This window comes from Brassica oleracea, chromosome C8 (assembly GCF_000695525.1).
Source record: "Brassica oleracea var. oleracea cultivar TO1000 chromosome C8, BOL, whole genome shotgun sequence".
NCBI lineage: Eukaryota > Viridiplantae > Streptophyta > Magnoliopsida > Brassicales > Brassicaceae > Brassica > Brassica oleracea.
This window is the reverse complement of record NC_027755.1, coordinates 30419403-30440457: the sequence shown is the minus strand read 5'-3', so window position 1 is coordinate 30440457 and position 21055 is coordinate 30419403. Positions and strand designations below refer to the sequence as shown.

General features: G+C 33.2%; 3 protein-coding genes and 1 pseudogene across 5 annotated transcripts; 1 reads left to right on the top strand and 3 right to left on the bottom strand.

Annotated features, from left to right (window-relative positions):
- Nucleotides 1–160: 160 nt before the first annotated feature.
- LOC106307624 (alpha-soluble NSF attachment protein 2) lies at nt 161–2611 on the top strand. The gene is made up of 9 exons (XM_013744627.1): nt 161–421; nt 684–733; nt 806–878; nt 1013–1092; nt 1287–1438; nt 1670–1829; nt 1917–1964; nt 2094–2174; nt 2262–2611. Exons 1-9 carry the CDS (start codon nt 277–279, stop codon nt 2340–2342), a joined length of 870 nt encoding a protein of 289 aa, XP_013600081.1. The 5' UTR covers nt 161–276; the 3' UTR covers nt 2343–2611.
- Nucleotides 2612–2814: 203 nt separating this feature from the next.
- On the bottom strand, nt 2815–3617 carry LOC106311314 (protein LURP-one-related 14). 2 transcript variants are annotated; one of them, XM_013748514.1, is made up of 3 exons: nt 3363–3617; nt 3047–3283; nt 2815–2937 (listed from the first exon to the last, which is right to left on the bottom strand). In XM_013748514.1, exons 1-3 carry the CDS (start codon nt 3615–3617, stop codon nt 2815–2817), a joined length of 615 nt encoding a protein of 204 aa, XP_013603968.1. The 2 variants fall into 2 exon arrangements, with proteins under 2 accessions (XP_013603968.1, XP_013603967.1); XM_013748513.1 differs by having other exon boundaries at nt 2815–2949; nt 3053–3283.
- A 279-nt stretch (nt 3618–3896) lies between these two features.
- Nucleotides 3897–10159, bottom strand: LOC106307622 (staphylococcal-like nuclease CAN1). Of its 2 annotated transcripts, none has more exons than XR_001263362.1 (9): nt 9971–10158; nt 9717–9772; nt 9515–9629; nt 9319–9429; nt 9045–9232; nt 8907–8963; nt 8473–8701; nt 8241–8391; nt 3897–4065 (listed from the first exon to the last, which is right to left on the bottom strand). XR_001263362.1 is itself a non-coding variant. In XM_013744625.1 (9 exons), the coding sequence occupies exons 1-8, from the start codon at nt 10085–10087 to the stop codon at nt 8293–8295; spliced, it is 972 nt and encodes a 323-aa protein (XP_013600079.1). In that variant the 5' UTR covers nt 10088–10159; the 3' UTR covers nt 3897–4100; nt 8276–8292. The 2 variants fall into 2 exon arrangements, 1 of the variants encoding a protein (XP_013600079.1); XM_013744625.1 differs by having other exon boundaries at nt 3897–4100; nt 8276–8391; nt 9971–10159.
- LOC106309156 lies at nt 4110–7798 on the bottom strand (annotated as a pseudogene).
- Nucleotides 10160–21055: the final 10896 nt, after the last annotated feature.

The following is a 21055-nucleotide window of genomic DNA, read 5'->3' as shown; positions in this document are numbered from 1 at the left end:
ATGCCTTACAAATTTTGCAAAGAAGATAAAGGAGAAAGACGACTAGTTACAAAATACAAAAGGCATTTCGTAGATGGGCTCAAATCGTAAACAAAGACAAAGGTATAAAAGCCCATATACGGCCCAATTAAGCCGGTTGAAAAATCTATTCTTCCTCCCGATCGATTTCTCCTCCCTCATTTGCAACGAAGCAAACCCTCTCGAGGAAGAAAAGGAAACGAGAACAATAGAAAGCATACGATCGGAGTCGATTTGAAGTCAGAGTCTAGGGAAGTTATGGGGGATCATCTGGTGAGAGCGGAGGAATTTGAGAAGAAGGCAGAGAAGAAGCTCAACGGATGGGGAATATTCGGATCTAAGCACGAGGATGCTGCCGATCTCCTCGAGAAAGCTGCTAATTCCTATAAGCTCGCCAAATCATGTAAAGTTTTCGTTTTTTTCTTTATGGGTTTCCGAGAAATTGATATGATCTGATCTTAGGTTACGGCGATCCATCCATGGTCATGTCACGTGTAGGGTTAGGCCTATTTGATCTGTAAGAAACTTGTGACTGATTGATTGATTGATTGTAACGTGTAGAAAGGTTTAATCATTCAGTGTATAATTTTGATTAATTTTTAATAGATTAATGCTCAATTCCACAAGTGTGTCTTGCTAATGTGTTTGATATATGATTTGTTCAGGGGATCTAGCTGGAAAGGCTTATCTTAAAGTTGCAGACTGTCACTTGAAGGTAACTTCTTTTGCCTACGGACATATGTATTGAACTATTGTGTGTTATGATAACATTGCTGTCTATGTGCAGTCTGACAGCAAACATGATGCTGCTAATGCTTATGCCGAAGCTGCTAAATGCTACAAGAAAGTTGACACTAATGGTATGTATAGGTCAAATTTGTTGTATCATCTTTTGCAATTGACAGTGTCAGTAATATAGGAGCGGTTATCAACATTCTTTGTGTTTTCTTTTCGCTATGCATGTGTCCTAACATAGCTGTGATCTTTTATGCAGAGGCTGCATCTTGTCTAGAGCGAGCTGTGAATATTTTCTGCGAGATAGGGAGGCTCAACATGGCTGCCAGATACTACAAGGTATTCTCTTTTGAGCATGAATTGAATAATACATACATTGAGCATGCCTTCCTTGTCCATGTTTCCTTATGTATATATGTTGGATCCACTGGATATGTGTTTTTACACTATATAGTAGTAATATTGGTGCGAATTATCTTTTCTGTAAATAGTTTGTACTAATAGGTACATTAATGGCTTTGCTCTTTTGACAGGAAATTGCTGAGTATTATGAAGCAGACCAGAAGATAGAGCAGGCTATTGATTACTTTGAAAAGGCAGCTGAGTTCTTTCAAAATGAAGAAGTGACCACTTCTGCAAACCAGTGCAATCTAAAGGTGGCACAATATGCTTCCCAGTTGGAGCAGTAAGTTTATATGAACCTTCCTCTTCCTTTTTTTTCTTTTTGGCTTTCTCGTCCTTGCTACTGAGCTGACATGCTGTACGATGCTCAGCTGGAACCCCCTGACTTCAAAATTCTATGACCAATCCATAAAATATATTCATGATGTTCACTATGCACTGGCAGCACTGATAGCTTTTTATTTACTTTGATTTGAATGGATTGATTGATAAAGGCTTGGTGTATCTCTAACAGATATGAGAAGGCAATCAAGATTTATGAAGAAATTGCACGCCATTCACTCGGCAATAACTTGCTTAAGTATGGAGTTAAGGGCCATCTTCTCAATGCTGGCTTGTGCCACCTCTGCAAAGCTGATGTTGTTTCCATCACCAACGCTCTGGAGAAATATCAGGTTCTTCTTCTTTCTTCCCCACATAAGCATTCTGGTGTTTTCTTTGGAAGAACTTTGGCATAATTTCTAACTTCTTGTTTTCTGCAGGATCTGGATCCAACTTTTACTGGAACACGAGAATGCAAATTCTTATCTGTAAGGCTTTAAACTGTGTTTTGTATTTGATTATGAGAGAGTGTAGCTTTACATAAAGTATGCTAAAGTAAGTGCAGTGTAGCTTTACATAAAGTATTCTAAAGTAAGTGCATTAAATCCCATGGATAGGATCTTGCTTCTGCTATCGATGAAGAAGACATCGCAAAGTTCACAGACGTTGTCAAGGAATTTGATAGCATGACTCCGCTGGTACGGGACACCATAAATCTCATACCATGAAAAATGTTGTCTTGTTACCTTGGTCTGATCTTTATCATGGAATTGGTATTGTTGCAGGATTCATGGAAGACAACAATGTTGTTGAGGGTGAAGGAGAAGCTGAAGGCAAAGGAGCTTGAAGAGGATGATCTTACCTAAACATATCTCTATCCGTCCGAAGCTTTGGTCTTATTCATTATTACTGGTGTGCTTTCATCATTTGTGTTCGTACTACTTCATGTTCGACTCTTTATTGTGTCTGGTTTATGAGTTTTAAGGTTTCTTAAGAGGTTTGGTCAAAACGGGTTTGTTTGATATCACGACTATATTTGTTCTGTCTCTCATTACTTAAACTTTGTGAACTTCTCAACTACTTGGAGATTTGATTTGTGTACATTGTTTTCATGAAAATTCAAATAAATTTCATCTTTCTGCGATCACACTTTCACAATAGTTTTGTGTGGAAAGGTCTTTGTTCGACCAAACAATGGAAGTGCCACTTCAGTTCTGACAAGCATTAGCGCATAGATGTTACATTGAAAAAGTTCTTACATACAACTTGAAACAAAGCAATACATACACACAGACAGCATGTGAATGAAACCAAACGTAAGATATTGATTAAGAAAGTCTAACACCAATTCTCATTGTCATCAACCATAACAAGCAAAGCAATGATAAAAGCATAATCCACCTCTGGATTCACTCTCACCCTGAAATTATATTTCCCTTTGCAGAAACTTCCCCATGTAAACTTATGTGTCACCTGCAAACATCCCCACATCCATTGTAACATCTCAGTTCTTGACCAATGTGTGAAAAGCACCAAAAGTACATAAATAAAGAAATGTTTTATAACTGACCCCTACCCCTGCAATGAGAGCATCCGATTTGAAAACTTCGAATGATATATTTGAGTATCCACCCGAAGCATGAAAATCACAAGTACTGCTTTTCTTGACATTATTATTCTCAGCCAAGAAAACATCCAAAGATGTTTTCAAAGACACCGCTAAAGATTGCTGTGCCGTGAACAACAAGTCTTCTTTCTCTTTGCTCTCTCCTCCATGCACCTCCCATTTGTTCTTCAACGTAATCCCCTATACACACACACACACACATACAAAATCTCAAGCAAGAGTCTTTTTTGTGATTTTAAAGATTGAATCTATTTGTAACCTTTTGGCGCATTGTGAGGATTGTGAAACCAGCAGGATCACGCATAACCCTCTTACGGTTAAACCCAAAAGCTTGTCCATCTATTTGCAGGAGTAGATTCCCACTTGGATCAAACACTTGGTAATAGTCTTTTGAGAAATTCTGAACTTTCCTCTTCACCATTAGATCCATAGGGTATGGATTACAGAACTGATCACTCACTACGCTTATTGCAGGATCTCCCACTTGCCATTCTGTTTTCTTATTCTTTGGCATTGAGATAAACTCAAGAAGAAGAAAAAAAAATTACAAAAGATTATGAAAGGCTCTTGCTCTAGAGCCCTTGATACACTCCTTATGATAAAGATTTATCAAAAACTATTTTCACATTACTTTTTAGCAAATATAACAACTAGAAAACAAGTTACAATTGTAAGATTTTTAATTCTTAACCCTAGATTGTTAAACCTAAAAATAAAACTAATTTGTTCTTTAAATTTAGAAACAGAACAACTAAGCAAGCTGTTATTTCTAGGTTCAAAGAGAGATTCTCCATTGCCAATAACTTATCAATACATGAAACATGTACAGAGTGCTCTCACAGTTACAACAACATATCACATCTTTAATCATTACAGAATAATATAGTTACTTTTGTTACTGAACTGGACATAGAAAATAGAAGGTATCTGTCGCATCCAGAACCCCAAGAATTGGAACAAACCCTAACTTGAGAAGGAAGCAACGTAGCCGCTTAGGGTCACAGTGTTAGTTTCCTCCACGTTTGTTCTTTCTCCACTCCCATGGCTTCTCTGGATTTTTAGCCGCCCACAAGCCAATACGCTTCTGCTTAGCCTCATTTTCCCACTGATCTCAGACACCAAAAAAAGGAAACTGTTAAAACATTATAAAGTCTAATACAAAAAGAGACTTAAAGGTTTACAGAATCTTGCCTTTGCAAGCTCTGGACGCTTGTCATAGGCTAGATAATGCCAAGCAAGACCTTTCTTTAACATAACTTCCTGTACAAACTTTCCATTGCAGTATATATCTCCTACGCATCTTCCATAACGATTCTCTGTGTACACTAACACCTTCAAGCTTTTTCCTTCAACCATCTTTAGTAGCTCATCATGTGACTCTTTTCCAAAAGGCATTTTACTCTCCGGTTCATCAATTCCCCTGTTTTCATTCCCAAATTGTTCTTAGGCACTCAATAGTAGAGACAAAGTCTTTTACATCCGAAGTTATAAGTGATCTTAGGTAAGGTAAGCACTTTCATTCAAACAAATTTCAATTTTGATAAGCTTATCTTATAAGATAGTGATCACATATACAAATCAATGTGTTCCTATAAGCTAAACTCTTAATCAAAAAGAAAATGAAAATTGCCCAAAAATTGACTTGTGTAATTTTTATTCAAGATAAATTATAATGTTAATCATCATGATACTAACCATATAACATAAAAACAGAGATAACAATTTCATAATGCATTTTGTAACAAAGATGTTTGTTGGTAGCTGATGACTACAATCAAACAACTCATTGAATAAAAATTTGAAATTACTTACACTTTTGTATCCAAGCCGCCAATAGTTGGATCAACTTCGCATTGAACATACGTGTAACCAATCTTACACTTTGCTTCAGTGAGTTGTCTTATGAGTATAATGGACTGCTAGAAAGAATCTTTGTTGCAAGTTTTCTTGAGAAATTGAAATACAGCATTGGTTGAGAGCCACCACAAGGATCAGCTATCAAAGCTACACAAGCTGTTTTCTTGGTAACAAACTCAAGTTTCCACATGGGTTATACTTTTAGCAAAATCAGATTAACATAAAAACTATATGTTATTTTTAGACACTAGTCTCTGTTTACCAATAAGTTTGGCTGTGTTTTTTATGTGTTGATGCTTTAACATACAAGTATTTCTTTTTTGATTATCCAGTCTCGTGTATAAACAACTGATCTTGATGAAGAAAAATACTTAATCAAGTTACTGCCGAGTGGATTGCCTTTGTCCGAGATACACCAAACCCTTATCAATCTATCCATCCCAACATATCCAGTGGATCCACAACATACATAACATGGACAAGGAAGACAATGTCTACGTAAGAGTATTCATGCTCAAAAGAGATACCTTGTGGTATCTGGTAGCCATGTTGAAACCTTCCTATCTCTTAGAATATATCTACTGCTCATTCTAGAGTTCAGACAAGAAGCAGCCTCTACATAAAAGATCAAGATCATGGTCATATTAGGACACGATATACGCAAAGAGAGTTGATAATTACTCATATATTTCTGACTGTCAATTCCAAACTGGTAGCTATTGATTATGTATGACACATTCAATTTCCCCAGGTGACCTCTCAATTTCCCCAAGGTTAAGTTTCTTGTAGCATTTAGCAGCTTCGGCGTAGGCGTTAGCAGCATCATGTTTGCTCTCCGGTTGCAGATGGACAACAATGTAATCATTAACATGAAACTAGTTAATACATTCATGTTTGAAGGCACTAGTTAATACATTCATGTTTGAAGGCAAAAGAACTTACCTTCAACCAGTGACAGTCTGCAACTTTAAGATAAGCCTTTCCAGGTTGATCCCCTGAAACAATCATATACTGAAACACATTAGCAAGATACACCATTGGAGAATGAACACAAACCTATTACATATCAATCAAATAGAATTTGATCGTGTGCTGTTATTTTTTATTAATACGAATATAACTTATATAATATAACCCTGTAGCTCACATATTTTTTTCTTTTGAATAAATGTTAAATTTTATTCATCCAAAAAAGACTGTTTTACATATGATGTAACTATGAGATAGAAAATTAAAGGAATAGACAAAACTTCTATTTACATATCATCTTGTTCCAAACCAAACTCTAAGCCCATCATCTATCTTGTGATCTCCTCGGCTCCTTATAGTAGAAAGTCTATTCCTCATATTCTTATCAATGGTCTTTAGCAACAAAGTATATGGTAGTTTCTTCTCTCCAAGTTTTCTCCTATTTCTTTCCCACCAAATCGTATGGGCAGAAGCTTGGAAAGTGTATCTCAACAAGTATAACCTTACACTCTCCTGTCCACTATCAAGCAAGAGAGTGACGATATCTCCCCATTTTTCTGTATATCTCGATTGAAGCAATCCTCTCACAAGGTTCTGCCAGATTTGACTCGAATATGAACAAGAGAAAAATAGATGATTACGTGTCTCCATACTTTGTTGGCATAGAACACATATAGGATTGATGGTTGAATTCCAATTAAGCATTCTATCATATGTTGATAATCTGTTTCTCATTGCTGTCCATATGTGAAAAGAATATTTAGGCGTAGCATGCTTAAACCATACTTTATTCTATCCTTGTGTTGCATATTCTTTTCTGATCTCGAGCCAAGTATTCTTTGAGGAGAAAGCCTTCTTATAAACCTCTGCTTTACTCTTCCACAACGCAATGTCTGCCATTTGATGATTCTCATTTTTTCACCTTCTCAAGTTCATCTTCCACCTTATTTAGTATGGTCAGACGATGGCGTCGTCTTCGATGATTAGAAATGGCTTCTGCTACTGTCTCATTCGCTGATACGCCTAAGTCTATGTGACCCATTGTTCCTACCACTTCAATGAGGCGCCCCATAGAACACCAGTAATCATTCCAAAATGAAGTAGATTCACCGTTTTTAACATCAATCCGATGAAATCCTTTAGCAGCAACTCTTGTTTTGAGGATTTTTTCCACATCCAAGATCCTGTTGTTCAGTTATCTCTTACACTCCAGAATGATCCTTTGTGAATCAAGTAAATTTGAATCCACTTCACCCAATAACGATTTCTGTCCAGATAATTAAAGAATGTTGCTTATAACTTTTATACCCCTACCCCGGCAATGAGAGCATCTGATTTGAAAACTTTGGATGAAATATTCGAGTATCCACCAGAAGCATGAAAATCACAAGTGTGCCCTTCTTGACATTATTATTCTTAGCCAAGAAAACAACCAAAGATGTTTTCAACGACACAGTTAAAGATTGCTGTGCCGTAAACAACAAGTCTTCTTTCTCTTTGCTCTCTCCTCCATGCACCTCCAATTTATTCTTCAACGTATTCCCCTATACACACACAAATACAATCTCAAGCAAGAGTCCTTTTGTGGTTTTAAAGATTGAATCTATTTGTAACCTTTTGGCGCACTGTGAGGATTGTGAAACCAGCAGGATCACGCATAACCCTTTTACGGTTAAACCCAAAAGCCTGTCCATCAATTTGCAGGAGTAGATTCCCACTTGGATCAAACACTTGGTAATGATCTTTTGAGAAATTCTGAACTTTCCTCTTCACCACTAGATCCATAGGGTATGGATTACAGATCTGATCACTCACTACGCTTATTGCAGGATCTCCCACTTGCCATCCTGTTTTCTTATTCTTTGGCATTGATATAAACTCAAGAGGAAGAAAAAGACTCCAAAAGATTATGAAAGGCTCTTCCTCTAGAGCCCTTGACAATCCACTCCTTATGATAAAGATTTATCAAAAACTATTTTCACATTACTTTTAGCAAATATAAACAACTAGTACAACTTTGTAAGATTTTTAATTCTCAACCCTAGATTGTTAAACCTAAAAATAAAACTAATTAGTTCTTTAAATTTAGAAACAGAACAACTAAGCAAGCTACTATTTCTAGGTTCAAATAGAGATTCTCCATTGCCAATAACTTATCAATACATGAAACATGTACAGAGTGCTCTCACAGTTACAACAACATATCACATCTTTAATCATTACAGAATAATATAGTTACTTTTGTTACTGAACTGGACATAGAAAATAGAAGGTATCTGTCGCATCCAGAACCCCAAGAATTGGAACAAACCCTAACTTGAGAAGGAAGCAACGTAGCCGCTTAGGGTTCACACTTCACAGTGCTAGTTTCCTCCACGTTTGTTCTTTCTCCAATCCCATGGCTTCTCTGGATTTTTAGCTGCCCACAAGCCTATACGCTTCTGCTTAGCCTCATTTTCCCACTGATCTCAAACACCAAAAACAAAACTGTTAAAACATCATAAAGACTAATACAAAGAGACTTGAGGTTTACAAAATCTTGCCTTTGCAAGCTCTGGACGCTTGTCATAGGCTAGATAATGCCAAGCAAGACCTTTCTTTAACATAACTTCTTGTACAAACTTTCCATTGCAGTATATATCTCCTACACATCTTCCATAACGATCCTCCGCATAGACTAACACCTTCAAGCTTTTACCTTCAACCATCTTAAGTAGCTCATCATGTGACTCTTTTCCAAAAGGCATTTTACTCTCAGGTGCATCAATTCCCCTGTTTTCATTCCCAAGTTATTTTTAGACACTCAATATCAGAGACAACGTTTCCCACATCGGAAGTTAAAAAAGAATATTTTAAGTAATATATAATAGAGATCGACTGATCCAGTTATCACCAATTAGTTTTAAGGTTGACATTTCATCTAACTTAATACTCAAGAAAGCATTAATTCAAGAGATTTAAGATGAGAGTGCTTTACCTTAGTCTTATTCTGAACTTTTTAGCAAGCACTTCCTTATTCTGAACATTTATCATCCTAAGCCCAAGAAAAAAGAGGGTCAGAAGAACTATGAATTTCATAGCTCAGTATGATTCCTATGATGAAACACACACAAACCTGTAACCCGAAGCTATGATCTTCTTGTGAAGTGCATCTGCTTCTGTGTAATTCTTATTCTCACGGGCCTTAGCTCTTTTAGCCGCTGCAAGACTCACTTCCTTAGGAAGCGTAGATGACACAATAGGATCTGTGCTACTAACATACACAGTAACAGTATCTCCATCTGCCACAGATTTTTGGTCCACCTTATTTCAATTATAACATTTCTTGATTAGAAACATTGTCATCATAAAGAATAACGTTTTATAAAGAATTAATAAAGTTTTCTAACCGGAAGCGTTAGAAGCTCAAATTTAAGTCCTTCAGATACAGACACAGGTGATTCATTAGGAATCTCATCCAGCTTACCAGGCGAAGGGAGTCTATAGAAAGACAAAAGTCCCTGAGTTATGTCATTAACAAACAAAAATTCAATAATCTTTCTTAAATGTGTATTATTTTTTGCAACTTTGGAACATGACTAGTACCTCAACATCAGCTTTCTTATGCCCCTTTAGAGTCGTGATAACAAGCCTTGCAGCTTCCTCATCGGTCTGAGGCCGAGGCTTGGCTTGCTTCCAGGCTTCAAGTATCTTTCCATACCTTAAAAACAGATTTTGGAACATTTAAAGATTTCAAGGCAAATAAGAAAGAAAGATTCAAGATGATCATGTGTATTGTTCCTCTCACCAGTTTGCTTGAGCCTTTATAGAAGACACAACATAACTTCCAAGCCCTTCAGGAACCTAAGATCAATTTAATTACTTTTCAATCATAATCAATATCTTAAGAATCAAGAAAACAATTTTGTGAATTGGTATTTGATTCTGCTTAAGAGACAAAAGATCATTACACAAGATTACACTTAGATGGTACTAGGGACCAAACCTAAGACTAGTAAGCTGATCCAAAAGAAAGTTTATGAGAAAGCAATGAAGAGAAACCTGAGAAGTGGTCTCGAAGCCAAGGAGATCACGTGAAAGAGCTGAAACGCCGTGAGGCTTATCGTCCGTCGTGGGGCTACAACATTTCCGGTAGAGTAACCTAATAGCGTTACCCATTTCTTCGATACGATCTGAAAACTAGAATAAAAGAAACTCAGAGAAAGAGTTTTGATCTTCTTTCTGGTACAAAAAGTCTTGCAGTTAGATTGTTTAGTTAACAAGCGAGTATACGTGTCGGTTTACTATTGGATACGAAACTGAATGTGTTATCTTTTGTAAAGCAAGTATTGTGGTGCCTTGTTGGATTCAGATTCGATTATATTTTATTGACTTTGTGTTAAACTCACAACTTGCGGTTTAAGCAATCTTTAATGACGGACTAATAACACTATATACTTGTGTAAAAAAAAACTAACAATTTATAAAGCTGACTATAACATAAAAATAAATGGACTTGGAGACATCATCAAGGTAATAAACAACACATATAATACGCATTAATCTAGTGACTCTTTTGTTTAGTTTACAATATTGATTTTTTTACAACCTTTTTTCTTTCTTTTTAAAAATTCATTTTAAGATTTATGTTATGCTAATTGCCAATACTAACTAATTATTTACACACTATTTCTTTTATACATAATTCGAAATCAACTTAAATCGGATCCACGAATCGTGAGATAAATATAATTTTAATTTAACTAAACTTGAGACTATTTAAAAAGAGTATAGCGAGTAAGGTCAACTCTTGGACATGGCTACATTTATGAAAGTCGGTGAATGATTCCTCTATTTAGATATCATGTCAAAGGCTCTTCTACAAAAGGAACATGAATGTATTTTGTGATACAGTAAAAATGTTAATTGTTGCTTAAAAACTTAGTTAAAATTAGAATTAAAATTCCTAACACTAACTACGATGAGAATCAAACGTGATTTGTTGCTTAATGCAAAAACATTCTCAAAGAGCTTGTGATCCTAATACTAAAAAATTACCATTAATTAAATGAAAACAAACAACATATACATACTAAAATTTATGGAAATGGTATCGTAATATAGCCTCACTAGGCTTTAAATGAAATAAGTCCAATAAAGAACTAATCCCAGCCCACATAAAAACTAAACCGAAGTCGAAAGCTCAACCAACTAAACCGAAGAATTAACAATTCTTCATGCAATTTAAGTGGATTCAGGTCTGTTTTAAAACCCCACAATTCGAAAAAAATGAAAATGCCGAAATTTTTTCATCAATTTGAAAATGTTTGGGTTCCGACCTTTTGCATTAGTAAGATTGAGAAGTCAACTTGATAGACAAAAATGCTAAGAATGATTTTCAAGGTTGTGGAAAAAAAATTCACATAACCTTTACCTACATAATTTCTTCCCTACTGATATTTTCTATCTTTTTCTCGTAACACTTTCTCTTCATTTCATATTTAGAACAATCTAATAAAATAAATAGAAATTATGGTAGAACTCTTAAACTAATATATTGTAGTAAAGAAAAATATAATCAATTAGTATACTCGATTTAGTACAACATCACAATTAATTTGACAAAATGAGTTTAAACTCACGTATTCAAGTACTAAAGATTGATAGAAGTGGAAAAGAAAACAATTTTATTAATAGATATTACTAAGAATAAAAATGCATCATTACTCATAACTATAATGTTGATTTTCCAAATTTGAAGACCATTTAAATGATGTTGGATTCAAATTAATGGTATTAGATTTTTAAAGTTTCTTAAAGTTGGCATATTATTTATCAAATGGTTGTGAAAATATAAAGAGATATGGATGATAAATATGTTATATGAGACTAAATCCATTTGTTTAATCTGTACAAGGTAAGCACTTTCATTCAAACAAATTTCAATTTTGATAAATTTATGTTATAAGATAGTGATCACATATACAAATTCAATGTATTCCTATAAGCTAAACCCTTAATCAAAAAGGAAATAAAAATTGCTAAATTGATTTGCGTAATTTTTCAAAATAAATTATAATGTTAATCATCATGATATTAACAATATAACATAAAGACATAAATAACAATTTCAAAATGCATTTGTTGGTAGCTGATCAATACAATCATACACCTCATTGGAGTGTTTGAAATTTGTTACATTTATATATGTTTCAAGATGCCAATAGTTGGATCAACTTCGCATTGGAAAAATGTGTAACCAATCTCATACTTTGCTTCAGTTGTCTTATGATTATAATGGACTACCATAAACCATCTTTGTTGCAAGTTTTCTTGTGAAATTGAAAATCAGCACTGTCCACCATGTTATGCTCTTTACTGACAACATGAAGGTTCTTCTGCCTAGTCTCAAGAATCTCAATGTCGATATGGTTGGTTTTGGAGATGACGGCCAACGCTTCTACAACCTTTTGAGTGGTTGTCCCTTGATTGAGGAACTGGAGATGAAAGACATAGCTTGGTTTAAATGGGCTTCTTGCTTTGATTCTACCTCAACTCTTAAGATTCTGAGGATTTGTTGAGATTTCTATTGATATGAAACAAGCGACATTACTGTCCATGATGATATAGCCGCAGATTATAAAGCTCTGGATTTTGTTTCCCTTGTTGAAGCAGAAGTTCTTCACCTGAGAGGAGAGGAAGTAAAAGGAGAAGGTGAACTGGAAATGACATAAAAAGATACTTCAGACTTTATGTACGCAATACGCAACATTAAGAAGCTCTTCTTGTATGCAGACATACTTCAGATAAAAAACAATGTGATATATTTATGTTTTTAATGTTATTTTTCATGTCTTTGAGTTAAGAAGTAATTCTCTTTTTTTTTTGTTATACCAAGTTCTTATTCGTTTAATTGAGTTGTATTTTAGATCCTCGCTTTCGGTTGCTACAAAACACTGACATTCCCCAACCTAACCGAGCTAGCCATTGAGAGCCACCATAAGGATCAGCTATCAGACTGGGACTCACTGTCAGTATTGCTCAACAACTGCCCGCAGCTACACACATTGTTTTCTTGGTAACAAACTCAAGGTTCCACATGGCTTATACTTTTAGCAAAAGCAGATTAACATAAATCCATCAATGATTTCGGAGACTCACACATAAAGCTAAGAACACATGTGGAAACATGTGTAGGTGTGAGGTTACTGATTATTTTTGCCTATAAGGTTTTGAAGATCTACGACTTTGGCCAAGATGCTTTATATGGACAGCTTTGTTGCGATGGTGATACCCTTCTTGGTGACCATGACTCATCTTGAAAGATTTATGGTTTACTGTGATGGAAATGTTGAGACTCGCCAGAATCTATTAATAAAAATTCGAGGGATTCCATAGAAAGCTTCACTCATGTGCAGAAACCAAGTATTTGAGTGCTAGCTAGATAATCTTTCTATCTATTTTGCCTTAAAGATCTAATACCATATAAGATTCTGTTTGTCTTTTGTTGATATGGAAATTCAAAACCTTATTCGGATATTTGTCATTTGTTGATGTTAAACTCAAAAACTCTATTCAAATGTTTTTTTTTTTGTTGATGTTAAACTCAAAGGTTGTTTATGTTTGTCTTTTGTTGATGTGGAAACTCTCTATCTTTTGTTGATGTAAAACTCAAAAGGTTGCTTATGTGTTTAGTTTAATACTTCTTTGTGCTTTTTTAATGTTTCGTTGGTTTAGGCATATGTTGATCTTGTATATCTGGTTGCTTTTGATTATGGATTGTCTCGAGATCAAACAAAATGTATCATGTAAATCACCGTCATAAATTGTTAGTGAACGTTTGACAACTGACCAAATTGAAGTCCAGTAAGTATCAGAATATGCAATCATATATGTTGAATAGAAAAATAGAGGAATTTGAAGATGAGGCTGAGAGATGTTGAGGTTGTTTCCTCTCACTTCTCTAGTCAATTTTACTCAATTTTCACTCAATTTTTTTTTTTTTGCTCAACATCTCCATACCTATCCTTTTCTGTTATTTTTGTTTTTGACCATATCTATGTGTGTATATATATGGTGGTGTGATAAATGAGACCAGTTCATATAGAACTAATATATTGTTATGTTGAAAGTTGTGGTGTAGTCGATTGATCAATGTTTGTTTTGTATCAAATTCTTCTCTTATGGTCAAGAAAAACACATAAACTAATTATTTTGAGAAATGACCTCAAATGATCGTAAACTAAGGGAGGTTATTGGTAGAAGAATTCTAAATGAATTATTAAATTGAGTTTTTCTTGTTATTGGTTTATGAATTTTTAAAATCTAAGTATAATTCATTGTTATTGGGATAAGAACTTTTAAATTCCATTTAAAACTTTTTTATTGAATTTTTTTTAGATTTCATTGATTTTAAATTCTATTCAATCTATTGTTGTTGGGATATAAATTTTCTTTGTTTTTTTACTCATAAGACTCAACTTTGAGAATATCATATATACTCATAAGATTTTTGAAATTTATGTAATAAAATACACTCACATACCAAAATACACAAAACTGAAACATGAAATAATACAAATCACAACTTTAATATAATACAAATTACAACTTTAAAAAGTATAAAATGAATATTATTAAAATATTTTTTAAAAATAATTTTAAAAAGTATTTTCGAATTAAAAATAAAAACTTTGAATTTTTTTAATAAACCGTTTTCGTCATTTTTCTTCTTAAAAGCTATTTTATGATAATAAAAAAATTTAAAAATTATTTAATGATATGATTCTCTTTTTCTTTCTCCTACCAGTTTTTTACTTTAAAAGTTATTAATAACAATCAATAGAATTCTATACACAAGCTAAGTAATGAAAACCTATGCAAAAAATTTTGATAGAATTTGTTAAATCTTATTAACTTGTAAAAATCCTCTCAACTTTTAAAATTATCAAATTCCATAAAAATCAGGTTCCAATAACCCCCTTAGTTTTTATTTCTAATCTAGCCTCCCCAAGGTCCAAAATCACAATGTCAGGTAGTATAGTGTGATAACTCTGGAATGCAGAATAAGGCAGCCACGCTTTGAAAGAAAAATCTTATCTTTTTCTATTGCTCAGTTTCGATTCTAACTCAACTCCGACTCTTCCAATGGTGACTTTTTTTCTTTTGACTTTATGTTAAACTCACAAATCACAATTTGGGGTTTAAGCAATCTTTAATGACGAACTAATAACATTATATACTTGTGTAAAAAAAACTAACAATTTACAAAGCCTAACTATAACATAAAAATCAATGGACTTGGAGACATCATCAAGGTAATAAACAACCCATATAATACGCATTAATCTAGTGACTCTTTTGTTTAGTTTACTAATTCATTTAAAGATTTAGGTTATGCTAATTGCCAACACTAACTAATTATTTACACACTATTTCTTTTATACAAGATTCGAAATCAACTTGATTGGATCCACAAATCGTGGGATAAAAATAATTTTAATTTAATTAAAATTGAGACGATTTAAAAAAGAAATAGCATAACCTAAATCGGTGAACTAGTATAGCAAGTAAGGTCAACTCTTGGACATGGCTACATTTATGAAAGTCGGTGAATGATTGCTCTCTTTAGATATCATGTGAAAGGCTCTTCTACAAAAGGAACATGAATGTTTTTTGTGATACGATTAAAATGTGAATTGTTGCTTAAACAATTAGAATTAAAATTCCTAACACTGACTACAATGAGAATCAAACGTGACTTGTTGCTTAATGCAAAAACATTCTCAAAGAGCTCGTGATCCTAATACTAAATAACCACCATTAATTAAATGAAGACAAACATATATATACTAAACTTTATGCAAATGGTATCGAAATATAGTCCCACTAGGCTTTAAATGAAAAAAGTCCAATAAAGAACTAACATGAGCCCACATAAAAACTAAAACGAAGTCGAACGCTAAACCAACTAAACCGAAGAATTAACAGTTCTTCATGACAGTTTAAGTGGTGGATTCAGCTCTGTTTTCATACCCCCACAATTCGAAAATATTGAAAATGCCGAAATTTGGTTACTGACCCTTTTGCATTAAAAGATTGAGACTTCAACTTGATAAACAGTGAGATAGACAAAAGTGCTAAGAATGATTTTCAAAGTAGTTACTCTACCGGAAATGTTGTAGCCCCACGACGGACGATAAGCCTCACGGCGTTTCAGCTCTTTCACGTGATCTCCTTAGCTTCGAGACCACTTCTCAGGTTTCTCTTCATTGCTTTCTCATAAACTTTCTTTTGGATCAGCTTACTAGTCTTAGATTTGGTCCCTAGTACCATTTAAGTGTAATCTTGTGTAATGATCTTTTGTCTCTTAAGCAGAATCAAATACCAATTCACAAAATTGTTTTCTTGATTCTTAAGATATTGATTGTGATTGAAAAGTAATTAAATTGATCTTAGGTTCCTGAAGGGCTTGGAAGTTATGTTGTGTCTTCTAAAAAGGCTCAAGCAAATTGGTAAGAGGAACAAATACACATGATCATCTCGAATCCCTCTTTCTTATTTTCTTTTAAGATCTTTAAATATTCCAAAACATATGTTTTTAAGGTATGGAAAGATACTTGAGGCCTGGAAGCAAGCCAAGCCTCGGCCTCAGACCGATGAGGAAGCTGCAAGGCTTGTTATCACGACTCTAAAGGGGCATAAGAAAGCTGATGTTGAGGTACTAGTCATGTTCCAAAGTTGCAAAAAATAATACACATTTAAGAAAGATTATTGAATTTTTGTTTGTTAATGACATAACTCAGGGACTTTTGTCTTTCTATAGACTCTCTTCGCCTGGTAAGCTGGATGAGATCATGACGGCGTAGACTTACAAGTTAGTCTGAATCGAAGCATTGTCATGTTCCCTTCACTTCTTTCCTCATAATCTTCAGCTATAAAAAGGTAAGCCCTATCATGTTTCTTGACGAGATAGTGTTATGTGATTTACATTTGTAGAACTCTCCACTTGCTTCTTTAATAGCTATTGATTTGGTTTTAAATTCAGATCAAAATTGTTGACTTCCCAACCAACGGAACTTGCGTTCCTTCTTCCTCATGTCGACATCTACAGAGAAATCAGTTTCGTTCCACCTTCAGACTCTAAGACTTCTCGGTGAGTCTGTTTGAATTTGCTACTTTTGTATCTTTTATGTTAATCAATTCCATAGATCTCAATATTACTGTTTAGGCAACTATGATTTTTTTTTGCTGCAGAGAAGTGCATGCGAACTTGAAGATACTTGAGTAGTGCATATCTCTGTAACTCTGTTTCAAGCCAGATAGTTCAGCTGTATATATTTGAATCTTTCTGCAACTGGGTAACCAAAATTGTTTTGTTCCTTTTTTATGATTTAGTCACTAAATGTCCAATATCTTTGTTTCATATACATTACCCATTCACGTTACTTAATCCCCTAATCTATGGTTGATTCATTGAGGTTTTTTTTTGGTCAAAGATTCATTGAGGTTTAGGATATGAGTTCACACACAAAAGTCTAAATGAGATTGTGGAGAGAAAGTTTGGAAACACCGAGAAGCCAGAAAACAAAAACAAGAGAAAACACTAATAAATGAAGTAAGCTTCTTATAGTACACCAAGTGTTGCTTTTTGTTTCATAGCTTCTAACAAAATACAGAAAATGTTCCCAACAGAATGCAGACAAAGGGTAATACAAAAATACTAAGGTGTCTAATGGAGAATGCAGACAATGGTAACAAAACATACTTGGGTGTCTAATAATTTCATGTGGAAATCCCCTCAGTTTCCAGCTTCAAACCTACTCACGGATCCTCCGGTTACGGGTGCGGAAAAAGAGTTGATACTGAAAGATTGAATATTCTTGGAGAGCTATGCCTACACCCTAATTTGCAGATGGGTGATAACGAAATCGAAGTCATATAATTCATGTTTTCTTGATCATGTTAGCTTTTGAAATCATATTCTCTACAATCTTGAAATGTTCCAAATTATCTTAATTGCATATGTTGAATATGTAAAGCTATTTAACTGTATTGGAAATGGTGAATACGTAAAAAAAAAAAAAGAATCACATGAAAGACCTTTTAACTCTATAAAAAAACAACCACGTGAAAGAACTTCACTTCTAACTCTATAGAGCATCAATATTGTATTGATGCCTTTAAGCATCAATATTCTCCAACAAATTACACATCAATTTATATAAAATATAAAATAAATAGTAAAATGTTATTATGTTAAAAACTGTGTCATTAAATAAATACTTTAGTGGTTTTTTTACCGATCAAAATATGATTCATTTTATTTAACAATTATTATTTTGTGATGTAATTTTATTAAAACAGAAAGAGACAAATCATCTATCAATCTATCATGCAATCTACTTAATTGCAGCAATTTTGAAGTGTAAGCTTCTAAAATTTTATATAATTTTAACAAATTTATGAAATTCTCATACCTTTCAATGTTTTATTAGTTAAAACAAATATATTACCACAACACCAAATATTCATAAATAATTTAATAATTAATGTTATATTTAAAAACAAACCAACTATAATTTTAAACATTATAAAAATAATAAACATAACTTTAAATAACAAATAATAAAATATGAATTTAATTATACTAATTTACTGATATTATAAATATTTTCAAGAATTTACTTTTATTTTTTTTAAAGATAAAAACTATATAATCAATATAATCATTCACAATATGTCAAGTCATTAAAATATTCATTTTAACATATATATAAGTTGGTTTAAAATGAATATATAATTTTATTTATAGTTTTATAACTTACATATATGTGAATGAATTGAAAAGAACATGAAAAAATTATTTCTAATTTTTATATCATAAAAAAGCTCTGCATAATTAGCTAGCAACAATTAGCAGTCACATTACATGGAATAGAAGATTATTTTTTATTTCTCACTAGCAGTAATTAGCAGGCATATTAGACCATCTGCAAGCGTGGATTCGATAAAGAATCCTTAAAAATTCACTTTTTTATTTTTTATTATTATTTATTTTTCAATAAAAAAAAAATAACCAATGACAAATTGCCACTTAACAGCGGGACCCGCAAACAGTGACAATATTTCTCACGGATTAGTTTTTATATAAGGATAAGAAGAGGGTAATCCTTGTGTAACCCATCAAATTTTTTATAATTTTTAACCTAGGTTTTGGAGCTAAAAGGCTCCACTGCAAATGCCCTTAGGTGGACTACGATATTATTTTCAAAAAAAAAATCACTGACGAGTGACAGGGCTACATGGGCGGATCTAAAACTTATAATAACCGGGGGCACATTTTAGTGAAGTATAAAACACATAAATCAAAATCATAATTTCGTGAAATTAAAAGAGTAAAGTTAAGATATCAGTGGGTGCACACATGAATTTTAACTGAGTTTCTCTCAGGATTTAAATAATTTTCTTTGTAAGGCAATTTCTTTTAAAAAAATTGTGGGTGCACATGCACCTTAGTTGATCAAGTAGATTCGCCCATGCGGGGCTACCATAGTTGTGCATAACGTCTAAAGGTTTGTAGGACAGTGCTATTAACTTCGTAATCGCCTTTCAACGAGTGATAGGACAAAGCACTGGGGGACGGCTCAGACCTTGGACTGCAGTCTTTGTTCTGGTGTAGAGGAGGCCATTCATCATTTATATTTCCAGTGTGCTTATTCAGGGGAAATATGGAGCAACTTAATGGAGAGGCTCCTAGGTTTTGACTTTACAAGGGATTCAGACCTGTTACTTGAGCTACTATCTCAATCAGAAGCAAGCCGTATTTTTTTTTCTCCTACGTTACACATTTCAAAGTTTAATCTACCACATCTGATTTCAATTCAAAAATTCTAGCTCAATGTTGTACAGGAAAAAGTTTTTTGGGTTTGAATTAATTTTACATTCTATTGAAAAAAAGACAATACTATTAACTTGAAGATATAATAATGTTACGCAGGAGAGAACTTGAGGTCGATAAAAAATGTTGGATTGGATTACCTAAGATGGAAAATAAACAAAATCCGAGCGGAAAATTGTTGGAAACGCATTAGTAAAAAATATTAGACTTGATTGGTATCTGACAAAACGGAGCACAAAAGCAACAATAATAGTCACCGATACAACTTTAAAAGTTTGTGTGGCACATGCTATTATTACAAGCAGATGACAAGATATGTTTTCATAATTTGAGCACAATATCTACTCCGTCAGTATCAAATTCCTATTTCAAGTATCATAATAAATAAATTTAAACAGGTTACGCATCCTCGGAAAATATCAATTCCAAAATGTAAGCTATATACACTCTTAGAAATTTGCCACTGCACTATGGCCAACAGTCAAACATTTTAGAATTACATATATTTCCATATACAAAAAAACACAATTTTTAAAAATCCACAACTAAATCACACTGATCCGCCTAACATGCTCCAAACAGACGTAAAGTTAACCTAAAACACTAATATGAGAAATCACCAATAATATAACCAAAGTACCATATCCATATCCCGCGCGAAGCGCGGCCTTCCCCTAGTATTTTATATAAGTAAGAACTTATTATTATATTGTTTCTTTTATATTCACAATAGAATTATATTTATATTTTCGTAACACTTAATAAATTTTTGATGAGATTTAATAATATTATATCTAAAACCATATTTAAGTTCTATGCGATATATATTATATACACAAATAATATAATAAAATTAATATAAATATGAAATTTCAAAAATAACAATTAACTAGATTGTAACCCGCGCAACCGCACGGATGTTCTTTTACTTTTTATGTCTGACATTATGGTTGTTCATAAGTTTTAGTTGTTTGTGTGAATATATTTGTTGATGATATATGTTACTGATGTTGAAACAATTAAAATAGTATGTTAAAATCATTTGTTAATAGGTATTTTTATAAAACTTACCATTTGAAAGTATATATATTTATAAATCATACAATTAAGATGGTTTGTGTATATTAATAGATACATGCTAATAAAAACACAATTTTCATAGTTTTGGATTTGATATATTTTTAATTTATATACATCGTAATTTGTTTTATATACTATTTAGTTATATCTCTTGTAATATTTGACTA

Excerpts from the sequence above, each read along its gene's own strand:
- LOC106307624 (XM_013744627.1), top strand. The coding sequence starts at position 277 with ATGGGGGATCATCTGGTGAGAGCGGAGGAATTTGAGAAGAAGGCAGAG. Across the intron at positions 422-683 it reads CTATAAGCTCGCCAAATCAT|GGGATCTAGCTGGAAAGGCT; the intron begins GTAAAGTTTTCG and ends TGATTTGTTCAG. Across the intron at positions 1,830-1,916 it reads ACGCTCTGGAGAAATATCAG|GATCTGGATCCAACTTTTAC; the intron begins GTTCTTCTTCTT and ends TGTTTTCTGCAG.
- LOC106311314 (XM_013748513.1), bottom strand. The coding sequence starts at position 3,617 with ATGCCAAAGAATAAGAAAACAGAATGGCAAGTGGGAGATCCTGCAATA. Across the intron at positions 3,284-3,362 it reads TCCTCACAATGCGCCAAAAG|GGGATTACGTTGAAGAACAA; the intron begins GTTACAAATAGA and ends GTGTGTGTATAG. Across the intron at positions 2,950-3,052 it reads CGGATGCTCTCATTGCAGGG|GTGACACATAAGTTTACATG; the intron begins GTAGGGGTCAGT and ends GGATGTTTGCAG.
- LOC106307622 (XM_013744625.1), bottom strand. The coding sequence starts at position 10,087 with ATGGGTAACGCTATTAGGTTACTCTACCGGAAATGTTGTAGCCCCACG. Across the intron at positions 9,630-9,716 it reads ATAAAGGCTCAAGCAAACTG|GTATGGAAAGATACTTGAAG; the intron begins GTGAGAGGAACA and ends TCTGTTTTTAAG. Across the intron at positions 8,964-9,044 it reads ATCATAGCTTCGGGTTACAG|GATGATAAATGTTCAGAATA; the intron begins GTTTGTGTGTGT and ends TCTTGGGCTTAG.